At 36.3% G+C, this 19,699-nt stretch overlaps 1 protein-coding gene across 1 annotated transcript in view; it reads right to left on the reverse strand.

Annotated features, from left to right (window-relative positions):
* Positions 1-19,699, reverse strand: part of DOCK2 (dedicator of cytokinesis 2) — a 316,322-nt gene that overhangs the window by 282,227 nt on the left and 14,396 nt on the right. Inside the window, exons 3-11 of the mRNA XM_087924559.1 lie at positions 17,474-17,514; positions 16,369-16,424; positions 15,238-15,334; positions 13,791-13,939; positions 10,443-10,578; positions 6,904-7,058; positions 6,355-6,436; positions 4,278-4,413; positions 124-199 (exon numbers count right to left, since the gene is read on the reverse strand). Of these exons, the coding sequence (XP_087780685.1) occupies positions 124-199; positions 4,278-4,413; positions 6,355-6,436; positions 6,904-7,058; positions 10,443-10,578; positions 13,791-13,939; positions 15,238-15,334; positions 16,369-16,424; positions 17,474-17,514 (928 nt within the window). The remainder of the gene's footprint in view (positions 1-123; positions 200-4,277; positions 4,414-6,354; positions 6,437-6,903; positions 7,059-10,442; positions 10,579-13,790; positions 13,940-15,237; positions 15,335-16,368; positions 16,425-17,473; positions 17,515-19,699) is intronic.

A 19,699-nucleotide genomic window follows, 5' to 3' on the forward strand; every position in this document is an offset into this window, starting at 1 on the left:
TTTAGATACAGCACATTTTGATTTATGTTTATAATGACTTACAATATTTTTTCATAATATCTGCATCCTACTGGAATAACTTTTTTTACACATTAAAAATGTTAAACAACAAAATTGTCTTACGGATGAAAGGGGATGAAATATTGTTTCTCTTCATCACTTTCTATTTTTCTTTTTATAATATCTGAGATGTCCATTACTAAAGGAAGAAAACAAAAAACTATCACGGCTTGAAAACAGGCAACAAGTATAATTTCTGTCCCAGTTAGAATAATATATATAACTATATATAACTATATATATATAACTATATAACTATATATATATATATATATATATATATATATATATATATATATATATATATATATATATACTCCTCCCCCCACAGCCACACATGAAACAAACAGTGCACAACATCTCAGACAAGATCCTCACTGAAGCTGAAACCAAGGTCCTTTCAAAAGGATTCAACTTTGCTGTCGCTCCCAAACACATCCCCACAGAAACCATCATATGCGGAGTTGAAACCAGCCTGACCAAAACCAACCCTGACGATGCTAACAAAATCAGACTCGAAATCACCAACATCCTCTGCACTAGCAAACCACCCAAAAGCAACTTATCCAAAGAAGAACAAACTGCACTACTTAACCTGAAAGAAGACACCAGCATAATAATCCTACCAACAGACAAGGGCAACGCGACAGTGGTTATGAACACATCTGACTACCAAACCAAGTTAACCAACCTACTCCAAGACCCCACATACAAACCCCTAAACACAGACCCCACCACTTACCTAGAAAAAATCACCAGATCCAAAATAAAAGCCTCCCCCATCAGCGAAGAAATCCAGCAAAGAATCATACCTGGAGAGAAATCATCCAGATGCCCTAAGCTTTATGGTTTGCCCAAGATACACAAAGAAGGAACCCCACTTAGACCAATAGTCAGCTCCATAGGCTCACCTCTACAAAACCTAGCCAAATTTCTCGCCAAACAACTATAGCCCTATGCAAAATCCATCAACTCACATGTAAAAAACTTATTCCAGTTCATCGAGATCATAAAGAAACAAAACTTACAATCCAGCGACCTACTAGTGAGCTTCGATGTCATATCCCTCTTCACCCAAGTGCCAATAAAAGAAGCCTTGTCAGCCATCCAAAACAAATACACCCCCCCCCAAGCACATCCTAGATCTGACCAACCATTGCCTATCCAATACATACTTCACCTACAATGGACAAAAATACAAACAAATAGAAGGAGCACCCATGGGATCACCCCTCTCACCTGTCATCGCAAACCTCTACATGGAACACTTTGAAACACAAGCTCTAGAAAAATATGATCACAAACCCGAACTCTGGCTCAGATACGTAGATGACACCTTCATAATCTGGCCACATGGGAAAGAAAAACTGAACAACTTCCTCACACACCTCAACAGCATACACCCCAAAATATAATTCACCATGGAAACAGAAGCTAACAATCAACTTCCCTTCCTCGATGTCTTAGTATACAAAAAATCCAATGGCTCCCTAGGACACACCATCTACCAGAAGAAAACACATACAAACCACTATCTACATGCACTCTCACACCACCACCCAGCACAGATCAATTCCATAGCTGAGACACTCATCTCCAGAACAAAATGCTTAGCCAACGAACAATACCTAAAAACCGAACTACACACTCTCACTAATGTACTAACAGCCAATGAATTCCAAAGAAAGAAGATTACCCACCTAATCTAAAAAGAAACCCCAACCAAAATCCAAGACAGAAAAAAAAAATATTTTAATATCTTATATCTAATATTTAATATAATAATAATATCTTTAAAAAAAAAGAAAGAAAAACTATAAAAAAACAAAAAACAAAATCCAAGACAGAGAACAAGAGAACGGCAAAGCCCTCCTCCCATATATAAAAGGCACTACAGACAAAATCAGCAAGATCCTCCCTAAACACAACATTAAAACAGCATTCTACACAAACAGAAAAATATCCACCATCCTAAGAAACCCTAAAGACAAAATTGAGTTAGAAAACCAAGGAGTATACGAAATCCCTTGCACCGCCTGCCCCACCACATACATCGGACAAACTAACAAAAGAATAAGTGCATGCATTAAAGAACACAAGAACTCAATCAAAAAAGAAGAACCGACCTCTTCCCTCGTCCAACACCTCAAAGCCACAGGACATGAGACTGACTTTAAAAATACCAGAACTATCACCAAAACCGAACACTTCAACAACAGAATAATCAGAGAAGCCATAGAGATAGAAAAACGCCCACACAGCATGAATAAACGAGATGATACCTCCCGCCTACCAGCCATTTGGAAACCCGCCCTCATGAACAGACGAGTACCTAACATGAAGAATGACACCAGACCCACACCCACGAGGGCCACACAAGATGCTACCACCACACTTCCACATAGAAAGCAGACTCACACCCACACAGAAGATGAGACACGACCATGGACCAGAAGCCGCACTGCAGCTGCATCACTACCCACTTCAAACCCCTCCGACCCATACATGAAGTGAACTGACGCACACCATGAAGATGCGGCACGACCACGAACGTGAAGCCAAACAGCAGGATCACAGCTCACCAGCTCAATCCCCCAGCAACTAAGACTAACCTGAGCACAACCAAGCCCCCACCTGAACAGAACACATCCCCAGCCAATCAGAACACAGCCAGCCCCCCAACCAATCAGAACACAGCCAAACCCCAACCAATGAGAACACACCCCCACCCAATCAGAACATAGCCAAGCCCCCACCCAATCAAGTCACACCCCACTAGCAGTTAAAAGGAAGAAGCAGCTGCAAGCTCACATTACTCTAAGAAGCACAGAGCCGAAGACACAAGCCTGAAGATGATGAATGAAACTTCATCGAAACGTTGCCTAGATACTTCCAATTTTACGCGGGAGAAAACCCGAATAACCAAAGATCCATATACATATATATGCATAAGAATTTTTTTAATTGTTTTTCTCCAAAGCAAATTTTAAATCTAATAAAATAAAGGCACACAAATACACCACAATGAACTTTGCTGTGTGGATAGCATGTATATGAGGAAGTGTTGCTCCTATTAGAAAACTGATATCTGCCTGAGAAAACAATATATGGAAAAATTCGATGATTTCCTCCCAACTTTCAGCATCATCCATTACTTAGTTACACATCAGTGAAAAACTGCCGATAACTATAAAAGCCCTAAGTAAATAGCAATTAATTTAGAGCTGGAGCTGACACAGCTGATTTGATATGCTTGCTTAATAATGCATTAGTATTCCAATTTTGCTTGCCTGCATTCTGGTATTATTATTTTTTATTTCCCATTTAAAATATTAATGAGATAATGCAAAGGTGAGCAGATTATTTGGAGTTCTTATCTTGTCCTACCATTCTTCCTTAACCTGCTGTTTTCCAGATGAGCTGGATTATAAATTTCTTCAACTTTCTCAACCAGAATGATCATTAGACTTGCTGGTTATTTAAACTTGCTGGAAATTTTGCTGGAAAAGACTTGCTGGAAATTTTAAACTTAGCATATCTGGATCTCACTGAGAAAGAAAATATTATTGTATATCTTCTGCATCACATGAAATACTGTGTCTTGTTCTCTCATGCTGCTAACGTAAAATAAAATCCACCATTCTTTGATCAGCCACCTTTTTCGTTGATTTTTTTTCAAGGACATCTTAAAGAACATTTTACTTAGTTATGTCACTTGGAGCGAATTTAGGAAGGGATCTTTGCTTTGACAGACTTTCATATTTTGACTTCTCTTGTGATCACACAATAAAAAGAACACTTCTAAGCTACATGTTCAACATTTTCTTCAGAATTGTTTAAGTAATGTCTAACTGATATCATTAAAGGTTGAAATAAATCTCTATGGATATATCAATATACAAAGGATGCCAGTGCTGAGGGTGAGAGAACAGAAGGCCAAGTCCAATTACACAACCAGAATCCTATGTATCCAATGCCAAAGCTTATCTTTACATGCTTATTGGCAGTGAAAATGTTATAAATTCCATGATTTTGGTAAAACTGTATATCAGGTACCATCAGCTCACATTGACTGGGACTTCAATATTCAAGGACAATGGTTATGTGGAAGGTGATGGGGCTTTAATAAGCAAGTGTGGCTAAACTCACATAGGCACAGGCGGAATTGTATTAAAGACTGTGAAGGCTTTTTGGATTCTGTCCATTCTTTGCCTTACCTGCCACTCCAAAAGGCCTTCTTATGCCCTGAGTATATTTTTTGGTGTTAGTATCTTTGAGATCCATTTTTCCAATTCGTACAATTTGACAGATCAAATAAATTCGATCCCTTCCAAGATCTTTGTTTCCAAGATCCTGAGATAAATAACAGCAAAATTCAATTGACAGACTGACAGTTAAAAAACTATCCAAATATCAGCATTTTCTGGGCTAATAATATAACAATAACAACAGAAAAAATGTTGTTTTAGCACCAACTGATTTAAGCAACATGAATGAAATAGAATCTGCAGAAAATAAGAAATAGAAAAATAAGAATATAGTAAAGAAAAAGAAAAAATAAAGATTTCATCCTTCACAATTTTATTACTTTTACTTAGCATATAACAAATGATCTCTTCTTTTCATATCCCATCTCTTATCTATAAACAAATCCTTAAAGCCTAGTTTTTCTGTTCTGATGAGAAAAAGCAATTGATTAAGGGTTACCGCAGATAACAACATATCTATTTTAACTTTGGTCAAACAAACCAACTTTATATTCCTCCTTTTAAGAATTTTGAACTTTATTTCTCTCAAATAATGTCCTTGAACTTGATTTCTTTTAATTTTTCTTTGTTCCTTCTCACAAAATTCTTCAAAGCTTTAATAAGACTTTTTAGTAATATATAGGAAAATTATTCAGGTCACCCTTTTACATTATTTGTGTATCCTTTTCATTATTAAGACATCATCCAGTTTTATTTGTTTTCCAGTGAAGTATCTTTTTCTATATTATTCTTGTAGCCTGTCATTTTTAAATCCATGCAGTCTAAATCTTGTCTCAATAAAATGTGTTGCTCTTCCATAACTTCTTTTATACACTGTCTATCTATAGAGATATGGTAGACACTCTTAAAATTAACTTCTGGGTCCAAATATATCCTTCAATATGTTTAGCATTAAAATATTTTTCTCCGTTCTATATTAATAAGTCAAATTTAAATCTCTTTTCCTTGTTATCTTTAGTTTCTTCTGGTTCTCTGTAGTGTCCAACCTTCAAAATCATATTCTATCATGTGTTGTTTTAAAAAAGATTCAAAACAAAATTATTTCACCCTGTGAAAAATTCTTACAATTAGTCTGAAATCTTATTTCCAATCCATCTGAACTCTTTGTTCATTTTTTTAACTTTCCCATGCCAAAGTTTATTCCAAAGAAACAATATTTTTAGTTTTTAAATTTGCACTTAATTTTTTCCCTCCATGCTAGAAACAACTGCCTGGAACACTTGTGGACCATCTCTGTTCCCTTCCTTTTTCTAGGGAACTGCAAATTGCTGATCCATCACCAGTTCTTCTTTTAGTTGAGTCAATCATCAAATTCCTGATCTATTCAGCTCTGCTTTTAGTGGAGTTGTCTTTAGCTTGGCATTTCTTCCCCAGAAGTTCTCAGGTAATTAGAATATAATTTATATGTTTCAGTGACTTACTTAGTCATCTGTTGTATTTAGCATAACATCTGTGTACAATATGATAATTTTTCTTGTACCACAATATTAATGTTTCTCAAATATAGCTAGATAAAAGCCATAACCATGGATCAGTTATTTCAAATTGACAACCACAATCTATCCTCATGGTTTCAGGATTAAGTCAGTCTAGCCAAACACTAGATTTAGTCTTACGGCTATGTTTCTCCCCACATAATTTATTTGAAAAAGTTAGTTTTATGATTCATTCAGTAATTTTTCAGAGAGAAGGACCATATCTATTTCACAATACTGCTCAAAAAATTAAAAACAAAATCCTTACAAAAATAAGTTATCTTTTCACCTATCAAGCAATCCTTAACTGTGGTTACTTACATAAGACACAATAGCTGAGTTTGCACAAGTCAAAAACACATAATGCCTTTGTATTATATGCACAGTTAGCCATAGAGAGAGAATGAATGAAATGAGATCACTTAGCAGAATTCTGCTAATTCTGTTTCCTGTGGCAGATGAGAAATACTTGATTCTGCAAGTTTTCCAAAAAATGTACAGGTAGTATGGGTGGTTGGAGTGAAAGGATTATTTTAAAAAAAACTACTTACAGTGAAAACCACTTTAAGATTGTTGAAATTGTCAACTTCTTTGACAAAACCTTTGCTCCCCCACCTCACCAAATAATTTTCACTGTGGAAAAATAAACATTATATAAACTCATATTATCACAATGAAATAGCACTGTATAAGAAGATATTGACAAGCAATTTTAAATTATATTGAGTGCATCATTGAAAATTCTGCCAACTAAGTTTCAAATTTCAGCTCCTGCAACTTCAGTCATGCTTGACTAAACCCAGAGCAATGGGGAAAGTCAGACAATGGTTAATAATTATGTAAAGAGACAAGCAGCTCCATTAACCTATTAAAATAGTTCAGGCTTTGATGCAAACCTGGGCTACCCATAAGTCATTCTGATGTCTTACCAAATGAGTCATTAATATAAATATGCCTGTTCATAAACTGTGTATGTTTAATCCTAAATTCATCCAAACCACAAGAGAGTGTCATAATCCACACATTTATAATCTCACACACAGGTTTAAGTTTCTTAGGAAAATGGACACTGCGCATCAGTGGAAGAAAAATTGGCATACCTTATCACTGTATGCTTATGGGGATCATAGAGGGACATGAAAAGTTCAGCATCTTCTCCTATTTTGCAGACAAAATTTCTTACAAAGACATAAAGGCTGTGAGTGGGGGATGAAGTATTTCGGCAGAAAGTTCCATATATCGGCTCATCTTTTGACTGACAATCAACAACAAATAAGTGAAAGAGATGTTATTAGAAAAACAGCAAAAGAACTTGATAAACAGATTTACTTAAAAAAAAACATATCTTAATGCTACATCACATCTTTGTGGTCAGGAACATTTAAACCACAACATTTATCACACTTTTTCCAACTTTCCTGTCCAGTTGTGCTGAAATATAATCCATGTAATGTTTGGTCATTTTAAATACCTGAGGTACAAAATTAAGTAAACTGCTATAAATATGTACAAAATCCTCTCTACTTTTGAAATCAAACATATTTGTGTAGGTACAAGGCAGACTTTCCCAAACTGTGAAATATACTTCAACAGAGTTCAGGGAAGTGTGAAAAACGTATAGTTGTCGAATTATTACAATAAATTCATGTTCACATTTCCCAAAATATGATCTTTACCTGAATATATATATATATATATATATATATATATATATATATATATATATATATATATATATATATATATATGGATCTTTGGTTGTTCGGTTTTCTCCGCGTAAGATTCGAAGTATCTAGGCAACGTTTCGATGAAGTCTCATTCATCATCTTCAGGCTTCTGTCTCCGGCTCTGTGCTTCTCAGAGTAATGTGAGATTGCAGCTGCTTCCTCATTTTAACTGCCAGTGGGGTGGGACTTGATTGGGTGGGGGCTTGGCTGTGTTCTGATTGGGTGGGGGTGTGTTCTCATTGGTAGGGGTTTGGCTGTGTTCTGATTGGTTGGGGGTTAGCCGTGTTCTGATTGGTTGGAGGCGTGTTCTGTTCAGGTGGGGCTTGGTTGTGCTCAGGTTAGTCTTAGTTGCTGGGGATTTGAGCTGGTGAGCTGTGATCTTGCTGTTTGGCTTCTAGTACGTGGCCCTGCTGCATCTTCATAGTGGGTGTCGGTTTGCTTCATGTATGGCTCAGAGGGGTTTGAAGTGGGTAGTGATGCAGCTGCAGTGCAGCTTCTGGTCCATGGTCGTGTCTCATTTTCTGAATGGGTGGGAGTCTGTTTTCTATATGGAAGTGTGGTGGTGGCATCTTGTGTGGCTCTCATGGGTGTGGGTCTGGTGTCCTTCTTCATGTTAGGTACTCGTCTGTTCATGAGGGCGGGTTTCCAAATGGCTGGAAGGCGGGAGGTGTCATCTCGTTTGTTCATGCTGTGTGGGCGTTTTTCTATCTCTATGGCTTCTCTGATTATTCTGCTGTTGAAGTGTTCGGTTTTGGCGATAGTTCTGGTATTTTTAAAATCAATTTCATGTCCTGTGGCTTTGAGGTGTTGGACCAGGGAAGAGGTCGTTTCTTCTTTTTGATTGAGTTCTTATGTTCTTCAATGCGTGCACTTATTCTTCTGTTAGTTTGTCCAATGTATGTGGTAGGGCAGGCAGTGCAGGGGATTTCGTATACTCCTTGGTTTTCTAATTCGATTTTGTCTTTGGGGTTTCTTAGGATGGTGGATATTTTTCTGTTTGTGCAGAATGCTGTTTTGATGTTGTGTTTTTGGAGGATCTTGCTAATTTTGTCTGTAGTGCCTTTATATATGGGAGGAGGGCTTTGCCGTTTTCTTGTTCTCTGTCTTGGATTTTGGTTGGGGTTTCTTTTGGATTAGGTGGGTAATCTTTCTTTGGAATCCATTGGTTGTAAGTACGTTGGTGAGAGTGTGTAGTTCGGTTTTTGGTGTTGTTCATCGGCTAAGCATTTTGTTCTGGAGATGAGTGTCTTGGCTACTGGAATTGATCTGTGCTGGGTGGTGGTGTGAGAGTGCATGTAGATAGCGGTTAGTATGTGTTTTCTTCTGGTAGATGGTGTGTCCTAGGGAGCCATTGGATCTTTTGTATACCAAGACATCTAGGAAGGGAAGTTGATTGTTGGCTTCTGTTTCCATGGTGAATTGTATTTTGGGGTGTAGGCTGTTGAGGTATGTGAGGAAGTTGTTCAGTTTTTCTTTCCCGTGTGGCCAGATTATGAAGGTGTCATCTCACGTATCTGAGCCAGAGTTTGGGTTTGTGGTCGTATTTTTCTAGAGCTTGTGTTTCAAAGTGTTCCATGTAGAGGTTTGCGATGACAGGTGAGAGGGGTGATCCCATGGGTGCTCCTTCTATTTGTTTGTATTTTTGTCCATTGTAGGTGAAGTATGTATTGGATAGGCAGTGGTTGGTTAGATCTAGGATGTGCTTGGGGGTTGTATTTGTTTTGGATGGCTGTCAAGGCTTCTTTTATTGGCACTTGGGTGAAGAGGGATATGACATCAAAGCTTACTAGTAGGTCGCTAGGTTGTAAGTTTTGTTTCTTTATGATCTCGATGAACTGGAATGAGTTTCTTACGTGTGAGTTGATGGATTCTGCATAGGGTTGTAGTTGTTTGGCGAGGAATATGTGTGTGTGTGTGTGTGTGTGTGTGTGTGTGTGTGTGTGTGTGTGTATCTTTGGTTGTTCGGGTTTTCTCCCGTGTAAGATTTGAAGTATCTAGGCAACGTTTCGATGAAGTCTCATTCATCATCTTCAGGCTTCTGTCTTCGGCTCTATGCTTCACATGCTACCATTGTAACTTTTTATGTGCTACTGATTTTTAAATATGTAGCATTGTTCGCTGGTTATACGTTTAAGCAAATTTAGCATTAATTTTCAGGGAAAGGACAGATACTCTTTTCCACTCAGCTAGAAATTAGATAAAGATCTCACAAAAAAAAAAAAAAAGGTCTGTTCAGGAAATATGTGCTTAAAGATATCATGTCCCAGCAGACCTGGTTACCTGAAAACAGTCTGGAATTGCTCACTATGCACAATTGTTACTACCATCATGATAATTATAGGAACCTGGTGCTTCAATAGGAATACAGAATAATAGAGTTGTATCTACAAACATCAAAAACAACTACGTTGCTAGCACAGGATGTAGTATAAGTTACTAGCTTTTAGAAAATCTGGATCAGTGCGCTGCTCACTTTCCTCATACGAACTTTGTTTGACTTAAAGCTTACAGACATGGATAATAAGAAAGGCCTTGTCCTCCCTTTTAAATTTAATCCCCTTGTCATTTTTACAAAGATTTACCAATGCACATTGTTTTTAAAGACTAGGTAAGGTATATCTGACATTTTTAAAAAAACTTGCTCTAGGCTTTTTGGTCTTCTCCAATATGTGTGTTAATTGGAAGTCTAAATTACGTTATTGGTTTACTGATGGATTGAAATCAACATTTTAAAAAAGCTGGGAATTCAGAATAAATACTTGGTGTGAGGAGATATTTTTAATATGCATACTGAATCAGGCAGGGGAGGTGATTTCTAAGCTGCTCCTGATGCTTTTACAGATAAGTCCTTCATGGGAATAAACAAGGAAAGTTCTGTTTGAAAGTAGAAAGATAGAATGCAAACCCCATACCATTTCTTCTTTAATTCTTTCTGTGATTTTTTTTGTAGCTTCTGTATGTGCATGGAAGAGACTAATGACACTGGTTTTGTCAGGATCCAAAATATTGCCATCTTCATCTCTAACAATCAGGTCCAACTCTAGAATCCTGTAGATATAAATGGAAAGTGCCATCTGCAACATTAAAGGCCATCCTTCAGTTTCAAATGGACATCACACTACAAATATCTTAGGTTTCATTCAAGTTGTTTGAAATCTTGTTGAAGTTTGTTTATCTCTGAGGTGTGGTTTAAAAATTAAGACATTCCGCAAAACCAAACAGTATGTTAACAGATCATATAATACTCATGAGGATACAATCTCCTTTGAAAACACAATTTGCATAATGGTACCCTGGATCAGAGGTGGTATTTAGCATGTTCTGACCAGTTCTGTAGAACTGGTAGTGGAAATTTTGAGTAATTCGGAGAACTGCCAAATACCACCTCTGACTGGAGATTTTACAGTATCCTTCCTCTGCCACACCCACCAAGTCATGCCCACAGAACCAGTAGTAAAGAAAATTTGAATCCCACCACTGCCCTGGATGAAACATGAATATGATTAACATCTATGATTTTGCAATGAAAGAAACAATTTTTAAGAAGTCTAAGTAATTGTAGCTTGCAATGATGAAATGCAGAACTTTCAGTCCTTTAGCTGAGTGTATACAATATGCTGAGTCACAAATTGGCCAATCCCATTTTGTTTGAGTGAAACCAGCCAACGTTTTTACTGATGGTGCAATGTGTCATGGAAATTCCAAAACTAGATTGATAAATCTTTCTCTTTCTACTTCTGTGGAGTTATTATTTGCACCCGAAGAGAAGCTATGCCTTGTGCTTTTAGGTGTTTCCCTAAAATTTCAAGACAAAACAAGATAAAACAGTCAATAATCTAGCCTGTTTACCTTCAAACTCTCCTCTATCTCCAAACAACTATTTTTATTAACTATTTTATTAAGATATTAATTTTTAATATCTTAAAAATTGCAAAAATGGCATCACTCTGACCTGATTAAGGGGCAGCATGTTGAGAGTCCAGATGATATTTCTTTGCCTTCTATTTACCTTAGCTTTGTTTATACTCTTCACTTTGCACTGGAACATGTAGAATGACAACTTGATAGAATGCTTTGTAAGGTATAAGAAGTGCTGCAAAGACTTAGGCTAGAAAGATACTGTGTATGTCTGCATGGGGTTCTCCTTGCTGCTGAGCCATTATAAGTCTTGTCAGGAGTTCCTAGCAGCTGATGGAGTTGTCAGCTTGTTCTTTTTGATCAAGGGGTGGGTTTTTTTGCCTTTCTATATTTGTATTAACTGTTTCCATTTGGTGAAGTAGAATCATACTTTCATTTCTTTGAGATCCTTTAAGAATCTGCTTGTATTTTGTATATCTTCCTACTTTTTATATGACTTACTGCTTCAAACGTTTTTTCATCTTTTAAACCTTAAACAACACTTAAACAATGCTATGCATAAATCTGAAATGGTAGATGTAGAAAAACCCTGCAATTTGCAAAAGCAACTTTAAAAAATGCCCTAAAATACTTTTTGAAAACTCGTTCCAAATTTGCCTAATATAAAATAAGGATAGTTATGTGTTTTCTGATTTTTTTTGTTTAGATGAAATGCAAATTAAAAATCTAAGATCCCCTTTCCATTCAATAGCCTATCTTATTCTAGAACATCCAAACCCAAGCACTTTATTTTGCTTCTCTTTTAGATAAGCTTTGAATATGAAATATTTATCAGCCACATTATCTTTTTCTCCATGGTAGTTTTGGAATGCAGTCTAACAGATATAATATTTTTCCTATATGCATATTACATCCCATACACAAGTTGTGACTTGTGGTGGCAAAGAAATAATAAAAAAGTAAAAGAAGATCAAGATCCCCCCCTCAAAAAACCTAAGTATTAATATCCTAAAAAGCCAAATCGGTAAGGAGAAGGAGACGATGTAACAAATAAGCACCATAAAATCATAAAATCAGTTTTTCTACTGAGCACTTTGATAACTCTTTTTAAGCAACTTGTCTTAGAAGAAAATAATGATATGCAATATAGAGCAGGGAGCAGAAAACATCTGATTTTAGACAAGCTAAATAGAGTTGCTTAGTATATGATTGGAGAACACCAGAAAATCCAAAAATTAGACCAGAATGGGAAATTGGAAAAAAAAAAATCTCAGAAGAAGGCAGTGACAAATGACTTTTGTGTCTTTGTGAAGGAAAGTACACAAATGGATCGATAAGGTCATCAGAAGTTAAGTTTGACCTGAGGGAGACTTTATGTTAGGTCTATAACAAAGGTAACTTGTAAGTCACAGTTATGACAACCAGACATTTAGAATGTCTTTTTAGCATTCTACTAATATTCCTGGCTGGAAAATGGAATGGAATGGAATGGAATGGAATGGAAGGAGAGGAGAGGAGAGGAGAGGAGAGGAGAGGAGAGGAGAGGAGAAGAGAAGAGAAGAGAAGAGAAGAGAAGAGAAGAGAAGAGAAGAGAAGAGAAGAGAAGAGAAGAGAAGAGAAGAGAAGATATTGGAGGTCTTCTAGTCAACCCCCTACACCATTTCAGACAAATGGTTGTCCAATCTCTTCTTCAAAACCTCCAATGATGGAGCATCCACAACTTCTGGAGGCAGGTTGTTCCATTGATTAATTTCTAACTATTAGGAAATTTCTTCTTAGTTCTAGGTTGCTTCTCTATTTGATTAGTTTCCATCCATTGCTTCTTGTCCTGCCCTCAGATGCTGTGGAGAATAGCTTGACTCCCTCTTCTTTGTGGCAACCCTGAGATATTGGAACACTGCTATCATGTTATCCTTAGTCCTTCTTTTCATTAAAGTAGACATACCTAATTCCAGGAGCTGTTCTTTATATGTTTTAGCTCCAGTCCCCTAATCATCTTTGTTGCTCTTCTCTGCACTATTTCTAGAGTCACAACATTTTTCTGCATCCTGATGACCAAACTGGATGCAGTATTCTAAGTGTGTCTTACCAAGAGATTATAAAGTGGTATTAACACTTTATGTGATCTTGATTCTATCCCTCTGTTAATGCAGCCTAGAACTGTGCTGGCTTTTTTAGCAGCTGCAACACACTGCTGGCTCATATTTAAGTGATTGTCTACTAGGACTCCAAGATCCCTCTCATAGTTACTACTATTGAACTAGGTACTATCTATACTGTACCTGTGCATATAATATATAGTATTATAGTGTTCTTAAAAGCAATGCTAAGGAATCTCAGTTTGCAATCTGCCCAAGGTAAGTCCCTTTCTAAAATAAAGTGATAGTAACATCAGAACTTACTTGTTGCCATAATCAATTTTGGAAGTGACCTTTTGTTTCAGTTCTTTTAGTTCATCTTTGGGCAATGTCCCCGAGAGGAGCTGTGATCTCCACTCCATTAACTCGCACATCATCACTTGTACCTGTCGGAAGTGTTCCTTTTTATTTGCCTGAAAGAGAAAACAATTCAGACTTCAGCTTATTTAAGATTTCAATTGCCCTTTCTCACTGTGGTCAAGCAACCCCTGTATGACAGCAGAACCAGTATATTTTCTCTAAGTGGAAGTGATACTATTTTTCCCAATCTACAAAAACCCTGGGGATCAAAATATAATAGATATTTAAAACACAAACTTTCATTTATGTTGAAAATGTTTAGTGCTTTATTGTGACTGAAGGTAGGCTGGACTATTGCAAAACAGAGGTAAAACCATAAGCATGATCACATAATAGAAAAAGCTGGCATAAACCAAAACTTAGCACTCCAGCAGAAGGATTATTGTTTTCTGAATATGACATAGGAACCTACCTCTCTAGGCATTCTAGAATATCCTTCCTTTCACAACAATGACATTTTCCCCCTAATTAAAAAAATGTTTTAGAGCCTCCAGCTCTACTACAGAGAAAATGAAGCAACTGCTCTAAGTTGTGCCAGCTTTCCAATAATTCCTTCTGATCCACCTGGCTCTTCTGCTTCCTTGGAGATCTACTAAAAAGCTAGTCGGGTCCTTTTTAAATTAATCTACTACCTCTGGAACCTTTTGTTGAAGTATAATCAATTACCAATCGGTTGCTTATGTTGAAGAAACAGTAGGGATTGCCAAAATGTTCTGGACCCTTTCCAGATGAATTCAAGATATATTCTAGGTTTTTGCTTTTCAGCTTAACTGTGGTTTACTTTGACTTGTTCTCATTATTCTCATCCATATATTGAACATGGAAGCTCAATAGCAAATACACTAGAAGTTTTCTTCTTTTTTGAAATGGTCTCTCCTTTATCCAAAATAAACTTTATATTGGTGTGATCCCTGGGTGCCCAAAATTCATTTTCTTTAAATTGGACAGGTTATACAGTGCATTAAAAAAGAAGCCGGTCAGCTGTTTAGAAATAATATAAGAGCAGTTTTTCTGCATAAGCAAAAGCTATAGGTTCTAAATCACCCGGAGCTTTCACTTTCTCTTAGCAGTGCATTTGTGCATGGTGCATTAAAGATCATTCAAAGGTTGAAATCACATAACACTCAAAAGTGGAATTACACAACAGCTTCTTAAATAATTGAAGCTAATTTTTGCAATGAAGGGATTTCTTCTTTACCAGCACTTTCAGAGAAATTATATATTCATAAAATTAAATGCAAAATACATTGGCTTGGTGGATAACTAAGCCCACTGACATGGCACTTAATGCAACTAAAGCTTCTTCCCAGCAGTCATAAAATTTCCCTGCAAGAAAGGAAGAATAACTCACCACATACAATTGCTTCCAAATGTTACCCCATTCCCATAATGTGCTGGTAACCTCTTGTACCAATGGAATCTCAGCAGGTATTACATTTTCTGCATTTCTGAACCAAAGGACAAATAATACAATTTAACATTATACATGTGATCAGCAGGCCGAGTGGAGAATTAGAAGTGGAACTGTCAGCTATGATTGCTGAGTCCATAATTAAACATCTCACATAATAAACATCTCACATAGATATTTGAGACAGACAATCCTAAATTGACTCTCAGACAGGCTTCTCTGGCCTTTAGGCCATTCTATACTAGATGTTCCATACATCTCATGAATATTTGCTTGTAAATGCAGTGCTGAGCAATAGCAGAAGGAGATGAAAGAATGAGATCAGAAAAGATGTAGAAGAAATAGGTTTAAATGAAAACATTGTAACCCTGGACTACTGATTACCTATACCTAACCACAAGATTTTCAAATACTTTCTCATGCTTTTTGGACTTTCAAACACAGTCAGGATGGACCATGACTGGCAAACATGGTCTGGATGGATAAATGACTGTCTACTAATTACTGTTCTGCAAACATAGACTCCATTCACTCAATAAGCTAAACTATAAAACATGGTTTAAAAACAAACAATGGGTAAGAAAATGCTAATCGAATCCCTTTATAGCTTAACAACTTGTATGAACCAAGCCATCCTATTAGATAAAAATGTGGTTTGTTTTTACTTGACCAATTAAATGAGCATGATACGTTGCTTGCTAACCATGGGTAAATATATTTCATGATAAAAGTCTGTTTCATTGAGGATCATTTTTAATTGTGTGGGTTTTTTATCACAATTAAGGTATGCCATTTTATCTACATCTAAAAGTGGAATTCATATAAAAATTATGTACTTGAGTTAGATGGAAAATTCATATAATACAGCACTACTCCAGCTACTCTTCAGATAAACTTTTGTAGGTCTTTCAAAGACAATAGGCCTCCCAATAGTTTTAATCTGAACATTCAGTATTAAACAATAGGAAGAGCCTTTCCAGTTTTGCTACCATGCTTTACAACAACCAAAAGACATCGTGTTCTTAGTTTCCCAAAATAAGGCATCTAGCAAATGTATGTTATCTATAATACCTTTTCTTCTCAGCAGCAATTTCTTTGATGTGGATAAAAGATTTTGGAAATATTCCCTGTTAGAATTGAAGGGAAAAACACAGCTGTTATATTTCCCAAAATATATCTTCCTTGAACAGTTGAAAAGTCAATGCTATGCAAGTAGACATTTAAAAGGCAACTCTGGTGAAGCTATGATACTTTAGTAATTGAACTACAAGATTGAATTAAAGTATTATTATAATGTTCCATACTTTGCCAGGTTTACAAAAGAGCACTACCCATTGAGCACTGCCCATAGTACCTAACTTATTTTGCCACCGATCTTTGATCATGCCTGGCCAAATGATACCCCAACAACACATGCTGAACATCCCAAATGCATTCTCTGATTTTTCCTTTTGAAAAGATCAAGGATGTGATAAGAGGAATGTCTGCCAATGATAGTAAATAATACTGGATAACAAATCTTTTTTACTAAGTTAAAGAGTCTACTATAATATAATGCAGATGAACTTGGATGTGAAGTAAGTCCACTCTTTTCAGCCTCTGTTGATATCTTACATTCAAAATTGATCTTAGAAAGTTTGTTGATGTTATGCAAAATAATTTAGCTTAAGTAAAGTTCTTTCCTTTCTTTATTCTTTCCTAGTCATTTGAGAGCCATGTATTTAGGTATAGCATATAATATTTCCAATCAATGAATTTCCTGTGATCAGGAGTCAATCTAAAAACCTGAATTTCATTCAAATCCAGACTTAATATCTTGATAGGTAAAGTGTAAAGATTTCCTAAATTAATGTTAATCTTGGTTAAAATAAATTAAATATTGTTAATATTGAAAAACTTAAGCTCCCTGAAGGAAAGCAAAAAAAAAAAAAAAAATTCAGATAAATGAATTGCTTATTTAAATATTGCCCAATCAAAACACATGAAGATTGTAATCCTGTACATGCCTACATAGGATCAAATCAGTGGGGTTTGCTTTAGAGTATCAATATATAAAATTGTTCTACCCAGTAGATAATTCTCTCCTTACTATTTGCCTCTGTACAAAAGAGAAAAAGGAAGTTGCAACACTAATACTTCAGTAATAATAATGATGATGATAATAGGACAAACTCACCTCAGTTTCTTTATGCCTGACCAAGTATCCCCTGTACCAATCTATAATTCAAAACAGAGCCATATCATTATATTAGATTGTGTCCTCTCAACACAGTTTCTGCTATATAACAGTTATTTTACAAGCACTACCATGGACTAAGTATCACTGAAAACAGCACTATATAGTTGAGAAAAAAACCTAGTCTATCTATTAAAATACTTGATGATTCCTCCTTGCTATGGTTACAAATTTATTCATTCATCCCTTCCTTCCTTTCTTCCTTCCTTCATTCATTCTTTCATTGATTCAGCCACTCATCTTACCAATTCAGTTCTAAGTGTCAAACAGGAATACAATATAAATACATGCATATTTTAATAAATAAAAATGAAAAACATCCTTCCTAATTGGTTAACCGATTAACACAAAGTGACTTCCAAAGACAACCATATACCAATAGCATGGCTTGATCGTTCCTCTGACCCCGATTCCTGTTTTTTTTTAAAAAAAAACCAGCAGAGTCAGGCTGAGCTGAACCACAGGCAGTACTGTATGGTTTTCCAGGTATCAGGGGCATCTACAGAAAAGAACCATTTCCTAGGTCCTATTAAATGACAATCACTAATAGATGAATTGAAGAATGCTCCTTTGGTCCAGCCTATGTGATGAGTAAATACAATGGGATCAAAACTGTCCTTCAAATATTCTGGCTCCATGCTATGTACAGCTTTCTTAGTAATAAATAGCACCTTGAATTGCACCAAGAAACAAACTGGAAGACAGTGTAGCTTGCTGAGCAAACGTGTAACATGAAAAAAGCGAAATGTACCCATGATTGCCTATGGCACTGCATTGTGGACCAAATGAATGGTTTAACTTGTACGTTTTCCCCTAACAGGAAAATGGTAAAGATTGCAATGATCTATAGCTACATCCAAATCTGCTTTATATGACTATCCTGAATTTAAATAAGTAGTAATTCTCCAAGATTGGATGTCATATTTCAGGGTTGTTGAAAACCAGAAATAAAGGTTAGATTTTACCTCTGGCATTCAAAAGAATTCAATAACGAGCACAGATTTATGTTTGTGGAAGCCATGTTTCCCAGTTATCCAAATGGACTATTGCATTTATCCATATGGAAAGATGTGTCATTGGGAGTCAAACTACTATTCTGCGTTAGCATTGTAGTCTCCTGACTAATGTAACAACACCCTATGCTAATAATAATCATGCTAATTTTGTTTGGTTTTTGCTTTGTTAAAGCAAGGAAAAATCATATCTATGTTTTGCAAGTATATAGACACTAGATTGTATTTCTTCCAAAGCTATGGAAGATCATGTAGAGTTATAATCCAAAGATACTGGAAAATGTTTCATGGAGCTTCCAGAAATTCCTATATTCCTGAGTCCAGTAGCTGGAAGTTCTGGAAGTTGCAAATCAGTACATCTGGACAGTGTCCCAGTTGCAGAATGCTGATATGTGATTTCTTGACACATAAAATGATCAGAAGAACCTCAAAGCTGAATTTTTTAAAAAGCTGTGCAATCCTGCATCTTTTCTTTTTCCCCAGCCCACATGGACAGCCAGATGCCTAGCAGAAGCACCAATTGGAAGTTTGAAGACAGTAATTCATTCCCCCCCACCCTCTCCTCCACTAGAAATGTGAAGCTTGGTATTGCTGATCTTAGATGTCCTGATCCATCAATATCTTTCTCACTAGTTACTGATAGCCCTGCCTTCCATGACTCTTCTTACCTTCCAAAGAGATTTAAGTTTGCAGTGGTGGCTGCATTTCATTAATGTCAATTCCATTGTTCACCTATCTGCTGCAAGCATCTTTATTTATAGCTGACTTGAATTCCCACTGTTCTTCACAGGAAGAAAGGAAAGAAAACTTTCTAAGCATTTTCAAGTTAAGAAACAGACTCCCAGTTGCTCCGTGGCTGTATAGTTACAATGAGGAGCATTAATAATTGATATCTGAAATTAAACATAGAATAACAGAGTTGGAAGGGACCTTGGAGGTCATCTAGTCCAACTCCAGCTCGAGCAGGAGAGTCTATTCCAAATATTAGCCTCTACCTAGGATCGAACTGACAGCTTCCTAATTATGAGGCGAGAGCCAATTGTTCAAGTATTAATGACTAATGTTATAAGTTAAGAAATTGTAGTGTAGCTGAGGATAATTGAACCCATTCAGCCCATTCAACCTGGTTCTCAGCATCAGTTCTTTATATTTT

Source organism: Pseudonaja textilis, chromosome 2 (assembly GCF_049901715.1).
Source record: "Pseudonaja textilis isolate UNSWEBS1 chromosome 2, rPseTex1.2, whole genome shotgun sequence".
Classification (NCBI taxonomy): Eukaryota; Metazoa; Chordata; class Lepidosauria; order Squamata; family Elapidae; genus Pseudonaja; species Pseudonaja textilis.